Source organism: Pogoniulus pusillus, chromosome 9, assembly GCF_015220805.1.
Source record: "Pogoniulus pusillus isolate bPogPus1 chromosome 9, bPogPus1.pri, whole genome shotgun sequence".
In the NCBI taxonomy this organism is placed as follows: domain Eukaryota; kingdom Metazoa; phylum Chordata; class Aves; order Piciformes; family Lybiidae; genus Pogoniulus; species Pogoniulus pusillus.
In genome coordinates this window covers 8,562,357-8,580,894 of record NC_087272.1, presented here as the reverse complement: position 1 = coordinate 8,580,894, position 18,538 = coordinate 8,562,357, and the positions used below count along the sequence as shown (strand labels likewise).

General features: G+C 43.9%; 1 protein-coding gene across 9 annotated transcripts in view; it reads left to right on the top strand.

The window, feature by feature from the left end:
- Positions 1-18,538, top strand: part of LEF1 (lymphoid enhancer binding factor 1) — a 74,574-nt gene that overhangs the window by 43,283 nt on the left and 12,753 nt on the right. For 4 of the 9 annotated variants that reach the window (XM_064148465.1, XM_064148468.1, XM_064148469.1 and 1 more), the window contains exons 5-12: positions 802-934; positions 4,876-4,966; positions 7,193-7,276; positions 9,138-9,260; positions 9,999-10,161; positions 12,739-12,846; positions 16,742-16,790; positions 17,431-17,471. In XM_064148465.1, the coding sequence (XP_064004535.1) occupies positions 802-934; positions 4,876-4,966; positions 7,193-7,276; positions 9,138-9,260; positions 9,999-10,161; positions 12,739-12,846; positions 16,742-16,790; positions 17,431-17,465 (786 nt within the window). In that variant the 3' untranslated portion in view covers positions 17,466-17,471. The remainder of the gene's footprint in view (positions 1-801; positions 935-4,875; positions 4,967-7,192; positions 7,277-9,137; positions 9,261-9,998; positions 10,162-12,738; positions 12,847-16,741; positions 16,791-17,430; positions 17,472-18,538) is intronic. The other 5 variants (XM_064148462.1, XM_064148464.1, XM_064148463.1 and 2 more) reach the window with 3 other exon arrangements.

Sequence of the window (18,538 nt, the reverse complement as noted above, 5' to 3'; positions counted from 1 at the left end):
GAGTATTGTCCTAGCATCTGTTTGTGCTGAGATTTCAGTGGTAAACTCAAAGTGAATTGTGGACTTCTTAATTATTTTTGTGTTTATATTTGATGGGTTCGGTGAGTTTTATCATCATTTCTGTCTGAAGGACAGGGTGGTTTGTTGGGTTGTTGTTTGGTTGGGGTTTTTTGCCTCTTTAAAAAACAACAACAACGACAAAACCCTATTTGTGGCATAGTTATTTTTGCTCAGTGGCAGGGTGAAGGGATTAGGTAGAAAGGAGAAGCTCCTGTTCCGTGCTGGCATCACTGCTGCGGCTCATCCTGCCACGGGAAGGGCAGCCCTGGGTTTCATGCAGCTTTAATACAGCAGCCTTTCATTGGGATGAACAAGTGCTGTGTTGTCCTGCAGGCTTGATACAAGAGCATGGTTTTGGGTGGTGTCTCTCCATCACACCCTCCTCTGCACCTCTGTGGGAAATGGAGATGGGAAACATGCAGCTGGGCCTGTGTGGACATTTCCCTCACGACATCCATTTCAGGACTCATGTAGCACTTTGATGGCTTGATGTTGTGAGAGGCTGCCCAGCTGTCTCTGGGCAGAGTTTCCTCCCTAAATGACCCCTCTGAGAGGCCACTGCCAACCTCTTATATATGAAATTAAGCTTTTAAGAGTGTTTTTTCTGTTATCTGCTGCACAGACTGAGAGATTTCAAACAGTTTGTAAAATTGCAGGGGTAAAAACCTGATGTACCCTCTGGCAATGGCAAGAAACCGCACCTTGCTGACAACTAACTTCGTCTTTTTCCATCTCTTGCAGTCAAACAAGGTGCCAGTGGTACAGCCTTCTCATGCGGTTCACCCCCTCACCCCTCTTATCACATACAGCGATGAGCACTTTTCCCCAGGGTCACACCCATCTCACATCCCCTCCGACGTCAGCTCCAAACAAGGTAAGCCTGTTGCCTCCCAGCACGGTATGGGGATGCAGAGTGGTCCCAGTGTCCCCATGCTGCTGACAGAGCTTTAGTTGTCATATTTTGGAGAGAGGGCTCCAGATGTGCATGCCTGATTTCAGAGACAGTAATTCTACCATCATGATGATACTTAATTTGGCTCCTTAAATCTTCATGTTCTTTCTAATGTGTTAATTTGGGCTTGCTTTACTCATCAGAATCTTTTAAAATCTCAATAAGCAGCAGCCAGACCTCACCATCTCCTCTGGTGCCTGAGGCTTGCAGCATGCAGATGCGGAAGCAGCAACCATCTCTCACCTTCCTGAAGATGAGGGAAGGGCACATCAGCAGTGGTGTTATCAAAACCTTTCTCTTTTAACCTTGTACTCAAAATTGTATTTTATGTCCTTGTATTCTGGCTGTATTCTGCCCTATGTTGGTTGCCATGAAATACAGTTTTGAGCCCACACAAGTCAAGGCTGTCAAAACATGATGGTTTTTAACCTTCTCCTGCCTGCTGCCTTCTGCAGAAAGTGTCATTTTAGATATTCAGATCATGGGTGTCAGTTTTCTCTGTGCCCCTAGGACTTCTTAAATCAAAGCAGAAAAAGCCCCCCAGATCCTCATCTGGGAGAGCATCAGCCCAGCTCTGCACCAGGTCGGTCTGTGGGCCCCACCGACAACCTCTGAGGTTTGGAGCACAGCCTGCACCAAGAGCTTCCACCCAGTGCACCCACAGGTTTCTGGAGGGGAGTGTACCTGCTTGCATTGCAGTGCAGAAGCTGTGAGGGCAACGTCATGGTTGCTGGGGAGCTGCGAAGGGAGGACTGTCCCTGGAAGGCACAAGTCTGAGCTGGGTTTTGGGGAACTGCCTGAGGAGGGAAGCCTGTGTGGGAGAACCAGTGGTGAGGAAGGAAGGAGAGGGAGCAGAGGGTTTACAACGACATCGGCTGTAGTCAGGCTGTCTGTGTGTGGGTGTGAAGTCTGTCAGTGCTGGGTCTGGTCCTGGAGGATGCCTCTCTCCCTGCCTCTTTCTGCGCTCGCATGTCTTGCCACGTGGCGTGACGTGTGGCTACAAGATGGTGAAGCTTTCCTTGGGCACACATCCCCGTGCACAGCTGTCCCAGTTACCTGGAGAGGTGTCTAGCCGCCATTGTTCAGGGAGCCAAGACTTTTTAGTTCTGACTTCCCCTGAACGGCAGGGTTTTCTTTTGGCCTTGCTTCACAGGTAATAGCAAGGGCTGCATCCAGAGTCCTGTGGCTCTGTGTGGTTTTTGCTGTTGGTTTTTAGCTGATGGTTGGTTGTTGGGGTTTTTTTAGGGAAGGGAAGTACAAAAAGCGCTCTACCTGGAAAGCTTGGCCTGTAAATACATGTCCAGTATCTTTGTCAGAGTTGGAAGAAGCAGATGGAGACCTCTTACCCTCATTTGTCTTCCTCCTTTGCATCATTGCCCAGGAGAAGGATATTCATGCACGTTCCTTGAAATCCCAGAGGTGCTGCTGGTTAGAAAATGGGATTTCCATTTCTAGCCTAAGCTGGCTGCGAGGGCTGGGGCACACTCTGTTGCTGTAGCTCATGAGCTCAAGAGCTTTTCACTTACTGTATGATGGGTTTGCCCTCTTGCTGACCAATTCTTTGCATTTACCCCGGTTTATTTTTGTACTCCCATTCTGCAGAACCAAACTGAACAACATCTGGTTTGCTGTTTCTGCTGCTTGGCCTCCCTTTTGCCTCTCTTCCCTGTCCAGCCCTGTTGCAACCCACCACTCATATCCTTGTCCCCATGCACAGGCCTACCAAGGGTCTCTGGGTGGGGGTGACCAGAGGCATCACTGGTGCAGAGCTCGTGCCTCTCCAGTCTTCTTGAACGGGCTCTCGATCCTTCTGCTCTGCATCTGGCAAAGATGGGGATGGATTCCACAGGCTGGAGACTTCTGCTTTTGGCTGTGACAGCTTCCTTGATGTGTGTGGTCTTCCCATACTCCCCGTTTCAGCGCCACAGGCGTGTGGGAGCAGCCCCAGTGAAGTGGCCCATGGAGTTGCTGCAAAGAGAGGATGTTTTTTTCTGCTCAGGTCCTCTGCCAAATGCCTCCGACCATTGTTTCTGTCCTCGCCTCCCACCGTGGGTCTGGAATGAGGCACTGCCCCAGTGCCCCAGTCCTGATGTTAGGGTGTCCTCCTCCTGCTAAATTCCCCCACCAAGAGAGTCCACAGCTGTGGGCCCACAGCACTGCCTCTTGCACCCAAGGCACTATGGGATGGACACATAACCACCACCTTGTTAAAGGCAGTCACTTCTTCTTTCTCTTTTATGTTGTTAACCCTCTTCTGAGCAAGAACTTACTTTAGAGAGCACTGGCCACACAGTAGCTGTGCTTGTTCCTGATGGGCTTTAGGTAGCTGAAAGCCTCCCTATAAGAAAACAAAAGTTTTGGACCACTGACAATCTCTGTGTGTTACCGCAGAGAGAGTAGTGTCATCTCTGTGGATCAGAAATGGAGGTTTTGGGAAGGACTAGCCCAGCTCCTTGTGCAGAACTTGGTGTGGCAGAGGCAAGTGTCATCACTGCTAGGCTCATCATCTGTCACTAGAGATGAGAGGCTGGGCTTATTTTTTCACTGAAGTTTTTTATTCTAACTGCTCTGAAAGAGCATTTCCTCTTGTGTGAAAACCCTAGGATGCATAAAGTGTTCCCTCTCTTTTCAGCCACCAGCTGGTTTACACTTTCAGAAAGACTACCAGCCAGAAGTTTGATCTTCCCTCAGGTTACCATCCCAAGTCTGGAAATTTAGAGTTTTTGAGACAGTAACCCCATCAGTACTATTTTCCATCCTTTCTTGTACACAATCCTGAAACACATTCTTCAGATCTCCTAATTCAATTCCTAAGATTTACATGCAAACTGGGAAGAGAGGGGAATAAGTCAGTAGCATCAATCTATAAACCAAGTCTCAAGGTATCACACACTCAGTCCTGGACCTTTGGAGTGTCACCACATAAATATTTAATACCTTTTTAAAGCAGCTGATTTAACATGTGAAGTAGACTTAACAATTCCTTCTGCTTCAGCCTCTTCTTCCCCAAACACATTTAAATAAAGCGATGTCTTTGTGGCCTCTGCAACGGTAATTCCATGTCTCCTGGGGGCACAAGGTTTAGGTGAAGAATGGAGACCACAGACCCTTTTGGGACGAGGATTAGCTTTTAATCTTGAGGTGATTCTTGCAGTTGTAGGACTCTGTGTTCTGGGGACTGTGAGCTGATGGATCATTCCTGATGGGACTCTCGTTTTTTTCCATAAAACACTACCACTGCAAACCAGATTGACCTTGGAGCCCACAGGAGTCAACTTGATGAAGAGCTTAGTTAGAGCTGGAGTGACAATTGGAAGCCAAATGAATCATATCAAGTGTGACCATTACAGGCCTGAAAATGATTCTTAATTAACCACTGATCCTCTGTGGTAGCAAGTTTCCAAATTCTGTGAATGCATAAGGGAACCCACCAAAATGTACGAGGAGCAATTTACCTAATCTAACGGCTTTGCTGCGCTGCCTCCTTGGCAATGCTTTATTTTCCTCTTGTTTCATAATGTGTTGGAAGAGCTCCTTGGGATCTGACTGACTTTGGTGAAACCACTGGGAGGGCAATATTGCCTAACTCACTTTACAGGAGATGTGAGCTTGCACAGGTCCTTTCTCGTGCATTTATTTCCTCCTTCCACTCTTTGCCTTTGAATTGCAATACTGTGTGCAAGTTACTTGTTGTTTCAAAGGTGGTGTGGGTAGCCTTTTGCTTTTAACACTAACAAAGAAGTTAGTTACTTCTTATCCAGAGCTCTAATTCCACCATAGCCTTAGCCATGTTAGCTGTGAACTGTAGCTCACATGTCATATTTTGAGGGGAAAGTCATTCATTCTTCTGTGCTCTTTAACAGGCATGTCCAGGCATCCTCCAGCTCCTGATCTCCCTACCTTCTATCCCTTGTCTCCAGGGGGGGTTGGACAGATAACACCACCTCTTGGCTGGTAAGACCTTTCAGCTTCTTTTCAGACAACACCATTTGCTGTTGTTGAGCCAGTCACAGCATTTACAAAATAAGAATGTTGCTGCAGTAAGAAATTGCTACATTATTTTAGTTGAATAGATCAAAAAATGTCGCTCTTCGAAATGAACTGAATCTGGTTTTTGAACACGTACAGAAATTGAAGTCTGTAGATTTCACTTTGAAGTCTGTGTATTTCTTATGGCTCGGATTTGTGGCTCTTGGCATTTGGAAAGATAGCAGAAACCAGTTCTCAAGGAATTAAATGTAAATTTCTAATAAACAAAATTGCAATTACCGAGAGGAGGTAAGAAGGAACTTTGAAGTGTGTGTGTGTGGAGAAATCTTAAAGCTGCACCCAAACAGAGAACAAACTTGAGTGGCCTGCTGCATTTTACAGTTCGTGTGTGGAGAGAAACCTCTGTGGTTGGGAGATTTTCCTGCTCTTGCTGATACCAGTGCTCTCAGGATCTCTTTCTGCCACTCAGAGTATCGTTTTCCTTGTGGAGGAAGCACATGCTGTTTCCATCAGTTTGGCAAGATGCTTCATGTCTGCTTGGAGTGGAGAGCTACTTGCCCTTGGTTCTGTTGGAGCAGGGAATAAGGAAACTCAGCAGCAATTTCAGTGCTTTAGATTCTGTGTCTTGACTGATCTGTGCCCATCCAAGGAGTGTTGTGGATTTTTGATTACTTTTTTCACTGTGTCTATGGGAGGGAAACATGATCCAGATTGTAATAAGGACAGGAAGTAGAGCAGGAGATGATGAAATGCCGTGTTGCTGGCAAATCTTTGAGGAACTGCCACATGCCTTCTTGGAACAAATGGTCAGATAGCAAACTAAAACATGGAAGTATCTGACTCTACTTTTTTCCTTTTTACTTTTTTTCCCCCCATTATTATTATTCCACTCATCCCTCCCCCATTGGTTGCTGCTTGGCTGGCTTCCCACCTCTACCACTGCCAGACACGTCCTGGCATGGCTATTCCAGGTGTGGTCAATCATTTCTTCCGAATTGCTTCTCAGTGCAGAAGCTGGAGGGAGGGAAGGAGGAAAAGAGAAAGAAGAGGAGAGACAAGATAGGATCTTGTAAGGCTTGGGGATGTATTCAGCAGCATTCAACAACAGCAGGACATGTCTGTCCACTCCTTCTTCTCTATGGTGTCCAGCTGTCTGCTGTGCAGTAGTGCTGCTGAGACTTCCTCCACCCTTTTTTTTCCCTTTCACCTTTGAGCACTACTCCTTTCCATTAGCATATGCTGTGAGATGTGTATCCTGGACTTTAAAAAAGGCCACTATCTCCTTTTTTTCTTCTCCTAAAGCTGATCTGCCAGTCAATAAGTACTGTCTGAATAGGACTGAAGTGTGCTATGGTCTTCTGGACTGGTTGAGGTATTTGGGTTGAACTGTTGCTTGCACTACCATAGCATGCTACAGGAGAGTGTTAATCATGGTCATGGCCCAAACCATTGCTAACTGAAAGTAACCTAAAGGTAGTGTTGATGATAAAAACTGGAGAGTCCTAAAGACAAGATGGTGACAAAATACTCTGTATGTGTGGGAGTATAAAGGAGGTAAGAATTTCATACATGCTTCTCATACTGTTACGCAAAGATTGAACTTAGGAGTAGTTAAAATGGACTTGTGTTGCTGTGGCCTTTTAGGTGATTGTGAGGTTTCTATCAAATAAAGGTATACTTAGAAAAGCTGCCCACTGGCACCTCACTATAAGAAAGGGCAAATGGAAAGAGCCTTAAGTTTGCAAAGAATAAAACTGTTCAAAAGGTTTTCTATCACGATAATTCACACCCTGGTGTCCTTATGCTGATGTAGTGATTGGAATAAAAGACCTCTTTCCTAAGGGGAAGTTAACCAAATCTGATTCCAGTGCTTTTGAAACTAGGTGAGAGAGGGCTAGATATAGAAGAGTGTGTGTGTGTGTGTGTGCAAGGGTGCTTTGGAGGAGGAAGGCTGGTTGGTCTGCTTTTCTCAGCAGTGGAAAACTAGATTGGGAATCTTTCAATAGCAAGGAAGAAAGTCTGAAGCATTTAGGTGTTTGTTAGCCTTGACTACAGCAGAACTCTTGAAAGTTTTACCTTTTACTATTTATCTGTGACTAGTACTGAGTCCCATCAAGTGCTTGTAACTCTAGAGTAACTATTGAATACCGTATCATATGATTGATGGGTTCCTTTCTTCTGTGACCTCAGGCAAGGTCAGCCTGTATATCCCATCTCGAGTGGATTCAGGCAGCCCTATCCATCCTCACTCTCAGTCGACCCTTCCATGTCCAGGTAGGTGTAGGAGGTGAATGACTGACTGGGGAGTAACTGCTGGCATTAGAGGGCAAGTTGCTCTTCTGCTTGCATCTTGATCTGCCTTTGCTTGCTTTTCAGTCAGCTAAAACTTTATGCATACATTTTTCTTTAACATGTTCATGTCCATACAGTTTGCCTGGATCCCACACTGGTCTCATTCAGCATTTTCTTGGAAGTCTCTGAAGTATTGCAATTAGGAATACTGGTGAATTGTCAACAATTAATTGAGCTGTTTCGTCTGAAATGAGTCGTCAGTTCATTTCCAGATGCAACATACAGTGTGCATCCTTGGGTTTTGCTCATGCAAGTATGCAACCAGGTGGATTGTCACTCTAGTCTGCATCCTCTAGTTATAATTTCAAAGTTGTTGGTAATTAGTCTTGAATCATTTAGGTATCAGTCCCTCTGGAAACTTGCTCACAAGTAGGTATTTCATAGCCCAAAGCCACTAATGGCAGGGGATGCCAGCACAGTGTATTCTTACTGGTGTGTGAATCAGGCACTGTCTTTATGTCTAAGTGCAAGCAAGCAATGCTTACTGAGACCTGGCCATGACACACTCTGGACCTCCTTTCCTCTGCTTTTGCAATCTACAGACAGCTTCTGCATCTTGTGCTTGGTGTACACTAGGTTGAGTTATACCATTCTTGGGCTTTTTGTGTGTGACTGTAGAAGACATATCCTCTTGCACGGGGATTTATGACAGGCCACTTGTTAAGTGGTGGATCCTCCTGCCTCCACTGATGTGGGCTCACTTGGATTATCTCTGTCCCTTCATTTCTTTACAAGGGAATGACAGGCATGTGCTTGTCAGGGTGATTGGGAAGAAAACCTGTTCTTTCTCCATAGTAAAATGACCTGATCTGGTTATAGGGCTTTGTGATTGCTTTATTTTAATGGCTTGGAGGAAAAGGCCAGGAGACTAGGGAGCGGAGAAAGGAGACGGACGCGATTCCTCAACCAGCACTCACTTAACAAACCTTTGGAGCATGGGCTTGCTTTTGATCTTAAGGCTTCTGTCCACCAGTTCAAAACAAACAGCACAGGTTTTCCCTTACCCTTGAGCTTGCAATGCTCAGCACCTTCAGGATCCATCTCAGCTGTCCTTGAGGTCGACCTGGGTTAGTAGAGTGGGGGGTGATTGAGTTAGTGGCACTTTGGTTTTCTTTTCCATTTTCCTTCTTGTACAAATGAAAGGTTTTATTTAGGACTAAAGTCTTCCTCTCTTTTTTTTTTTTTTTTGTGTCCCCTCTTCCAAGTTGCTGATTTTCTTAAGTTCATTTTTTCTTGTAGGCATTTGAAGGAAGGATAGTGAGTTTAGGTGAAGCGATGGTAAAATCTTTTAGCTTAAGCAGCTTGATAAGTAAGAGATTCCTCTGAGAGTCACTAGGGACTTCTTGAAAATATTCTTCTTTTATTTTGTTTCTGCATGGCAGTTCCCTACTTTGCATTGGCTGGTGGTGGATATTTCAAGAGTGTTTCTATCTTGGCGTGGAAATACAGTTTTTTGGTTAAGAAATGTGTGTTTTTATTGCTAGTCAGTGCAACAGGACGAGCATTAAATGTTCCATGTGTGCATTGCTCTTTGCCTGAAAAGTAATAAAAATAACTTCTTTCCAAGCAAAGTGTTGGCTGATTCTGTCTGTTTGTTTGTTTTTCTTGAACAGATGGGCTGCAATGCACAAAGCTTAGCCAAAGGTTTTTCGTGCACTCTTAAGGAGTTGTCTTCTGTTGCAAGCTCCGTAGCGTTTCGTTCATGGGGCATCCCGCTGCTGTCATACATGTTTGGTGCCTGTCTTCAGTAGAGTTACAGACCTCTGCTTGTTTTCTCTTTTAGGTTTTCACATCACATGATTCCTGGTCCTCCAGGCCCTCACACAACTGGAATCCCTCACCCAGCTATTGTAACACCTCAAGTAAAACAAGAGCATCCGCACAACGACAGTGAGCTAATGCATGTGTGAGTCTGCCTTTCTGCACCAGCCTTTATCCTGTAAATGTTTGAGAACCAACTCTGTCAGAAAAAGAGTTAAAGAGGTTAAAAAAACCCAAACATATCTTTCATTACCTCTTTTGAATTTTAACTCTTCTGTAACTGTGAAATGAGAGATGTGGGCTGCTGTTTGGGAAGAGCAACGGGACATGAAGTGATTTTTTTTTCATTCCAGTCTAGCATTTTTTAGCTATCAGCAACAGTCATCTTGATTCAGACACAGCCATGGCACTGTCTACCTGTGAATGTTGCTTGAGTGTGAACTCACAGAATTCTGCTGGAAAAGCTCTGAATTGCAAAATTTACTAGTAAAAAGCACCTTGCTGCTTAGTGCTCGAAGGCAGAGGCCCTAAGAAAGAAGTGGATGAGGAGCTGTCCTGCCTGTAGCCGTGGTCTTTTAAGGTACTATGGACAGCCTTTCCAAAAGAGGATTGGAACAAGTGATGAATTTGAAGTAGATTCACAGATCAAATGCTATTTGCTAGGGAATGTCAACCTGACATCCTCCCTGAGTGTTAAATTAAGCCAGTTCTCTGAAAATATATGAAAGTGGATGGGACATGACCACTGAAATTCTCATTCTTCTTATTTAAATGCTTCTGTAACCACAGGTTGGTAATTTTCCATTGGGCTTTTTTTTAGGCTGAAGGTAAATGGATGCTTTTTTTTTCCCCCTTCCTTTTCTTTTCCCCCACCACGTTTTAGGAAGCCTCAGCACGAACAGAGAAAAGAACAAGAGCCAAAAAGACCTCATATTAAGAAACCTCTGAATGCTTTCATGTTGTACATGAAAGAAATGAGAGCGAACGTCGTAGCAGAGTGTACTCTGAAAGAAAGCGCAGCTATCAACCAGATCCTTGGCAGAAGGGTATGTACAGCAGGGGTGTGTGCTCACGTGTGCTGCTTATTTCTGTGTGTTTCCCTTTTAGCTGGGTACAGTGGCTCACTTTCTGCTTGAGGTGCTAACTAATGTGCAACTATCAAATTGGCTATAGAAGAGATAAACCATGCAACTGAAACTAAGAGCACTACCCTGATTCTCTGTTTCTGGCATTAGTAACATCGTCAAATTGGTGTCTGCTCCATTCATGTTGTGGTGTCAACTCATTCACACATGGAAGGAGCATTCCAGTCACTTTCTGGTTTTCCTCTGGGCTGGTGTCTGTCAGAACAGGAGGGCATCATTCAAAGATGAACACTGGTTGTCTGTGGAGATGGCACTCAGAAGCAAGTAACTGTAAAGTTAAACAGGTTGAAATGGACCTGTGGAGGACATTTTATCCAGCATTGCTCAAAGCAGGTCCAGGTACATCAGGTTGCTTAGTGACTTTTCCAGTCAGGTTTTGAATGTCTCTGAAGTCACCAGCCAAGTACTAATGATCCCAGGACACATCTCAAAGCCTTGCTGAGAGCCACTTGCTTCTGTGGCATTATAGGCATATTTTGTTTTTTCCATGCTCTGAGCAAAAAACAAACTGCAGGCCAACCTACAGTGACAAAGTTCAGGTTCACTGGCAGTGTTATTCCAGGTGAAAGCAGCAGAGGTAAATGCACTTTTCCCCCTTGTGTGTCCCAGAAATAAAAAGGACAACTTTTGTATCAGTCTGAGCACAAGTAGAGATCATTCAAAATCCCTTGGCTCCGTTTACCTCTCATTTTAACCACTGACCAAGGCAGCAGTGAGGGGCACTACAACTCTGTGAAACACCTGTGCTTTTAAGTGGGACGTCAGTACATGACCGTAACTGCTACTTCTCTGTTAGTCTGAAGACAGCCCCACTCTGCCAACCAGAGCAGAAAGAGAGTGGTACTTCTCCCAGTTCCTGCAGCCTTCTGCCTTCTCTTGGATGTCCTTATTGCCTTCTCATTGTTTGCCTCTTCCATTCTTTCATGCAAGTCTCTAGGATCGTGTTGTCATTCTGACTCTCTCAGGGATTGATCTTATCTGCTCAGTGTGTCAAGCTAGTTCTTGTAGCCAAGGCAGTGGCTTACATATCTCCATTTTGGTAATGAATGAAGCCTCAGTGCTGCACTGCTTGCTTTTTCCACAGCTTGTACTCCTCTTTTCAAGTTACAATTCTCCAGGAAAGTAGCTGAAATTCCACTGTTACTGTGGTACAACCAGCACACGAGTTGTCCAGTGTAATTGCTTGGAGATTAATTATTATCAAATGTTTTGTGTTCAGTCATCCTGCTCATTTACTATACCCTGTGCCACGCCAGAACAGGAACCACCTATGTTCTCAAAAGCTGACACTTTGCATGCTGCTGGGCTCCCAATGCCGTGGCAGAATGCTTACTGCCTTCCAGTTCTGCAGTGCAAGTGTGGAGTTTGAAACCAGTTTGCAAACAGTTTGAGCTGCTGTGCCCTTCAGTAACACAATGAACTTGCCAAGTCAAGACAAGCAAGCCACTTAGCTTAGTTCTTCCAACATGTAAGAAAGGGACATATTAAATCATGCAAATCTGATCTGATAGGAAATCCTGGTTCTGTAAATTATTCTTGCATGCATGTCTTAATAATTTAATCTTTCCTAATTTTTGTTTTTTTTTTTTTTTAATATCTTCATACCCCACCATGCACATTGTCAAGAGTCCAGCAAAACATGCCTGATGCTGCAGCAGTAGAAGATGATTGTAAATAAAAGGCCTTTACTGTCTTTGGGTGGATCTTTTGTTTGGGGGGTTTGTTTGGTTTTGTTTGTTTTAAGGAAATTTATCCCTACTTGGTGACCAGGGTCAACTTGTGTGATTTGGAACACTACAGTTCTGTGGTGTCTGTATCTTAGAAACTTTTTGCAGTTTCTATTTCCTTTTCTTCTATTACAAGAAAAATCAGAAAGCATGTACCTGGAAGCCCAATACTTGAGAGACTGATCTGGGAACAGAAGCCTGCTATTGCCCAGAAAGCTTTTTGTGTGGGCATTGCAAACCTCTGTGTGGCTGCTGCTTAAAGACAAGACAGCAAACCCTTCTGTAGTAAAGAGCTTGCTGCCCTTTAAAAGCACCACAAAAGCTTTCTGTTTTGTCAGGAGCTAAGGGCTGGGGGTCTGTTGTTGTTTTATAGAATCATAAAACTGTTTCAGTTGAGGAAGACTTGTAAGATCATCAGGCCCAACCCAACATCACCTATGTCAGGGTTTTTTGGAAGTCTTTCTGCTGTTTAAATTCCTGCTGGGAGAGCATCCTTCTGTGAGCAGATTATTTGGTGAGCTCTGTTTCCATAAATGATTTTTCTCTTGCTTTAGGCACTTGGCAGTTGCAGAGCTGACAAATGGCTGAAAGATAGTTATTAAACCCAGGTGCTTGTAATTACTGATGGATTTCACTTTTTTTTTACAGCAGGGCAGGACTGAATCAAAGTCACAAAAACACTTGCTCATGTCACCTGTTGCCTAGGTGTGAGTTACTTCCTACTCTAATGCTGTGTTTATTTTGTTTGCAGTGGCATGCCCTCTCCCGTGAAGAACAAGCAAAATATTATGAACTAGCTCGTAAAGAAAGGCAGCTACACATGCAGCTTTATCCAGGCTGGTCTGCAAGAGACAACTATGTAAGTCACCCACTTGAAGGCTTTCTCTTAGATTAACTTCCTAAGTTCTGGATGGAGGGATAGTGGGCAAACTTGGAATACAAGCTTCATATTTGTTTGCATTTCAGGCACCCAGAGAACTTGGGATTTTGTTATTGTTGTTGAGATGCTTCTAATGAAGGTTGCAGGTTTTTAGAGGAAGAAAATAACAAGGAAAGTTTGATTTTGGTTTTGATTTTTTTTTTTTTTTGTTTGTTTGTTTTTTTTTTGGTAGGATTTCTTTTTTTCAAGTCTGGAAACTTACATTTTGCTGTCCAGATGTGAATTTTCCATCATTTTTTATTCAATCACTCACTATCCAGAAGTGTTCTTCAGAGCTGAGCTAAAGAGGGTTTCTGTCTTTGTAGAGAACCAAAAGTCTTAATGTGGGCTGAACTTTAGCTGAAAGTAATTCAGAATGGTCCACTTCTGCAATAAAGCCTGCAATTTGTATAAGTAAACTTCATGACAGATCCTGCTTGTTTTACCATGTGGTGAAGCTAAGAAATTGTCTTGCCATTATAATTAAATATGAAACAAGCATTAATAGCAGGTTGTACAGCTTGCACTGCACAATTACACCATTGTGCTTACGACAAGCTGTCAGCATAGTTATGAAACTCACAACCTGCAGTCCTAGGAGACCAATCCTAACCTGAGATCTGGGCTCTTTTCCACCCCGACATCATCTGTGGCATTATTTACTGTGATAGGAAGTGTACATGCTGTATCTGGCTCAGTTTTCCATCTGTATCAGGTAGACAGTAGTGTTTCTCTACTTTAGTGATGTCTTGTGGACATTAAAGTACCTGAATACAGCATTTACAGAAGCTTTGGAAATACTCCACATTTCCAATCCAGCACAGCCATTATTCAGCTTCAACAAAATTTTCACTGTAAGCTAGAATCTCTTAAAGAGATCTTTGGCATAGACACAGAAACTCTGTGATCATCTCTGAAGTGAATGCCTTGGTCTTGCTGACGTCCATTCCCAGTTGTGTAAGCACAGACACCAGTGTAAGCCCCAGCAGCTTGTTGCTGCCTGTTTTGTACAGTCATCTTTCCTAGCAGATGAGCTAGGTAGGGTTTATTTCCAGTAACCAGGCCATGTCATCACATCTGTCTTGAAATCACAGAATGTCACAGAATCAGCCAGGTTGGAAGAGTCCTCCAAGATCATCCAGCCAAACCTATCACCCAGCCCTGTCCAACCAACTAGGCCATGGCACTAAGTGCCTCATCCAGTCTTTTTTTGAACACTCCTCTGCCACTCCCTGCTTTAAGCTGTCAATTCCCTCAGATAACCCTGGTTTGAGGTACTGGAATAGTAGACTGGCCTTCAGCCTGGAATGGGAACTGTTGTAAATTGCCAGTCTGGGGCTCAGAATGTGCAGCCAAACATAGAAAGCTGCAGCTCTGTGCAGAATAGTCTAAAAGACTAACTTTGATTCTAAGTAAAGAGATCCCACAGTGGATACACCTGGGAAGGAACTTTTAGGGCCTTGGTGATATGCTCCCTGAAGACAAAGGGATTTCAATTGCCTTCAGCTTCCTTGCTGGAAAATCAAACCACTTGAGAGTCTGTTAGCTCACACTTTATGGACATCAGCCTTCAAGATTGTCCTGTGATGCTTGGTCATGTCAACTTTGAGAACCTGTTGTGTTTTGCCACAGCTTACTGCCCTACAGCACAAGCAGTGGACCTGGAGTTTCTTAAATGCCTTGATAGGCATTTGGAGTGTGTAAGGTGGCACGTAGGAATTCTGGCTTTGATCTGCTTCCAGCCTACATCCTGTGTGGAAGTACAGCTCTGACATACTCCAGTCCTCTATGTTACAATGCTCTGCTAGCTTCCTCTTTCAGTCCTCTCTCCCTCTCCAGGAATGCAGGTGTTTGTTGCAGTGCTGGTGAGGTGATCATAGTAGACCATAAGTCGCCACTGAAACCTTTTCAGCTATATGCCATCCTTTTTTACTAACTTCTTTCTCCTCTTTTTATCTAACTTGAGCAGACAAAAAACCCAAAAGTGTTACTTTAGCATAGATATTACTGCAGTATTTTGCCTGTTTCACGTGGCTGAATTATTATATTTTATATATTTTATATATTTGTTATTATTATTATTATAATTGTACTGAATAAACAGTACAGTTACATAATATGGACTATCTGGTTTGAATTCAGTACAACTATAAAATATTTTGACTATTTGATTTGAATTTTCTATTTTGATTTGCCTGATTTCACAACATCAGAAATGCCAAGATAATGTCACACATTTCTGTTCATCTGTTGACAATATCTGTGTGGGTTTTACTGTCTGTTTATTACTGACACACAAAGTAGTCCTGCTAAGTGGTGTGACAAGAGAAACACAATTTTTTCACAATGTGGTGCTGTCTGTTTGTGTTGAAATGGGAGGAAGCTACCTCATTTGGGAATGCTGACAACTAATTTTCAGCCCAGCCTTTTTCTTCTGTTTATCCACCTCTGGTATCTCAAGGATGCATCTCAGCTCAGCTTCCAGTATGCTTTAGCAATTGAAGCCAGCCTGCCATAGACAGTAAAACAAATTTCCTCCTGTGACTTTTCCACATTAACATCTGTACTAATGTGCTCCCCTTTGTAAAGAAGCAGTGCCTTGGTGCTTCAGTGATGAAGCACATGGCTCTGAGTTTCCCAGAACCCTGGAAATCTGCTTTCCAACTTCTAGTCTTGGTCCCCTCTTTGGGAGCTCATTCAAAAGTCATTGTCCAGCTCCGTTGCCTGTCTCAGGATAAGTAAGGACAGGAGCTTAAGAGTCAGGAAGGCCCAGACTGTCAGAGCAGACAGAGCCTGCTTAAATTCATCTGCCACAGCTTTGCCATAACCTGTATTCAGAGCCCTCACTTGCTGTCCATCAGTAAGCACTGTTAGACCATGTCCTGGCAACTTGAAGGCTACTTGAAAATATAAATGGATATTACTTTTTGCCTGAAAAACAAAAAAAAAGGCATAGAGTGACAATGCAGAACAATAAAGAGAAGCCATATGGAGGGATACCAAGGTGGTAATTACGATGATGCAAGATGACTGGGGTTTGAAATTGTGGGTCTAGGCTGAACTTTGATTTCCTGACTGACTGTGCAAACCAAGAGCTCTGGCCTTTTCCATAGATGGGGGTGTAGGAGAGAGCTGAGGCTGTGGGTTGTTATAGTGAGCCTGCACTGACACACTGATGCCAGTGTGGTGTCCAAGAAAGACAGCTGCCAGACCTCCATTTCTGTCCTGCACCTCAGTCACATTGAGGGTGCTCTGCTGTACAGCAGCCTGCATGTGGATGGTTGCACAGCGTGTGCTCTGGGCACAGCCACGTGAGACTTGGCTTTGATGAGGCACAAGTGTTATCAGAACAGCTTTAGCTGGCTGGTTTGTACCCTGGGGACAAGTCATGGTTGTCCTAGGCACTTTCAACACCCTGTCTGCTGTTTCCATGTACGACTGAATGTGTGAAGAGCTCTTGTAAGAGCCATAAATTATGATATCAACATATGTGTCATCAGATTATTAAGCGTGAGAAGTCTTTTAGATGCTTGCGGCTGCCAGCATTGAAAAACTGCCAGAAATGGTAATTCCACATGGATATAGGAGCATGTACTGCTCATGTGCATATTTCTTCATGGATGCTGAGAGCAAACCTTATTACCATTGAAACAGTTGGAAGTAGGTTAGGAAAGGTTTTAGCTGAGTCTGAGACCAATTGGGCTTTTTTTCCCAAACCATTTTCTCAGCATCCAGATGGTTTTCATTTCTGTCTCTTGAGGTCAGGGAGTGACAAAAAAAGTTCTGTGTATGGTATAATCTGTCTAATGATATGGTGACCTCGCCTCTTTTTCAGGGGAAGAAAAAGAAGAGGAAGAGAGAAAAGTTGCAGGAATCAGCATCAGGTAGGCCGTGACCAACCCTTGCCATCCACCTCAGGTGTGTTTCAGAAAGCAGGGCCTGCTCTTTCTAATTTTTACATGCCTTCTTCTTAACACTTGCTTCTGATAGATGTTGTGAGGCACTTGGCTTTGAGTGCAACCTTGTGAAAGTGCACATAATACACATCTCCTTTCCCTTTGCACCTCTCAGAACAGCAGTCCTGACTGCATCAGTTTCTCCAGCTGAACTTACACATTGCTGCAATCACTGTCCTGCTTTACCTTGGCTCTCCTCCTGAATCAATGTTGCATCATCCTTAGACTATGACTCAAATACTGTGTGGGATTATTGGACACTGGAAACTTTACACTGATCTTTTTTGTAACCACTGTGTTTTACATCTCTGTGTACACTAACAGCTGTCTGGTAGGTTGGCTAAAAGCATCAGTGAGGTCTCTTCTTTGCCTGTCAAAGATATACAAAGTGATACCCCTTTTTTCCTCCCAACAAAAAATGGCTGGTATAAGAACCATAAAAGAAAAACCCCAACCAACAACAAAACCACACCAAAAATTCCATGTAATACTGTAGCAAACAAGCTTACTTGGAATGTGCAAAAAACGCTGTGAGAGAAATTTGTTAAAGGAAAACAATCTTCTACAGGTACAGGCCCCAGAATGACAGCTGCCTACATCTGAAGCATGGTAAGAACATCTCTAAAGCTTTCCTGGTGATAAAACTGAATTGTGAAGTAAGCTTTCTGATCAATTTTATGCAGTGATCTGAATTTAGCAAAAACTGCACAAGTCCCACATGCCACAGCTCATGTTACTTTGGCTGCTGATGGTTTTTATACCGGCTATCTCTTAGGTGTCCACCATTTCCCTACTTAACCTTAATGTTTTCAAAGCCTCACTGACTCGCTGCAAGTCTGCTTGTGAAGCACAAGGATGGGTTTTTATTAAGCAGTGCAAACTCTCCCAGCCAGCAGACTGTCACAGTTCATCAGAGCAGGTTAGAAGCTGGCTTTGGAGTAGATTTTATGTGCTGACATCTGCAAGATGTTGGCTGGGAACACTTCTTTGGAATTTACTCACCTGTATACTAACAAAACATCCACTAAGAAAACGGGCTTACAGTGCAGCCTAAACCAAGAACTCCTCCCCTGGCTGTACTGTGGTGTGGGCTGGGTGTTTTTGTTGTTCTTGTATTTCCAGTGCATGTTTTCTCTCTTCATATCACATCATCTGTAGAGAAGGTGGAATGACTAGCGATTACACACAGCCAGTAACACCATCTAGTCTGCTTGTGAGCACACACAGCCCCACGGTGAGCTGCTCCTTTCTCCCAGTGTTTGTGTTGGAAGGCTGCTCCTCTGTGTGATGTGTTTTCCAGTAGGAATGTCATCCATTTGACATAATAGTTGCTTCTATACTGTCTGAAAAATAACACTGTCTAAACTCACTTGTGCATCATAACAGAAATAGGCTCTTTATGCCCTCTGCCTCACTGGGACACATGAGCCCCTCAGAGCAGCCAGAAAAGCAGCTTCCTGTCGGCCCTCCACTCTGTTGGGACTTCCAGCCAGAGAAAGCCCAGTTAAGTTTGCACTGTGCAGTGTGTCAGTCACCAGTCAGCATGCTTCAAGGCTCTTCTGTGGCTGTGCCATTATGTTGGTTACTCTAAACATGATTGTGTTTAAGACTTTGGGGTAGAGAGTAAAGTGGAAAGGTAAAATGTGTGCTCGCTCTTTTCTTCTCGCTAAGCAGGA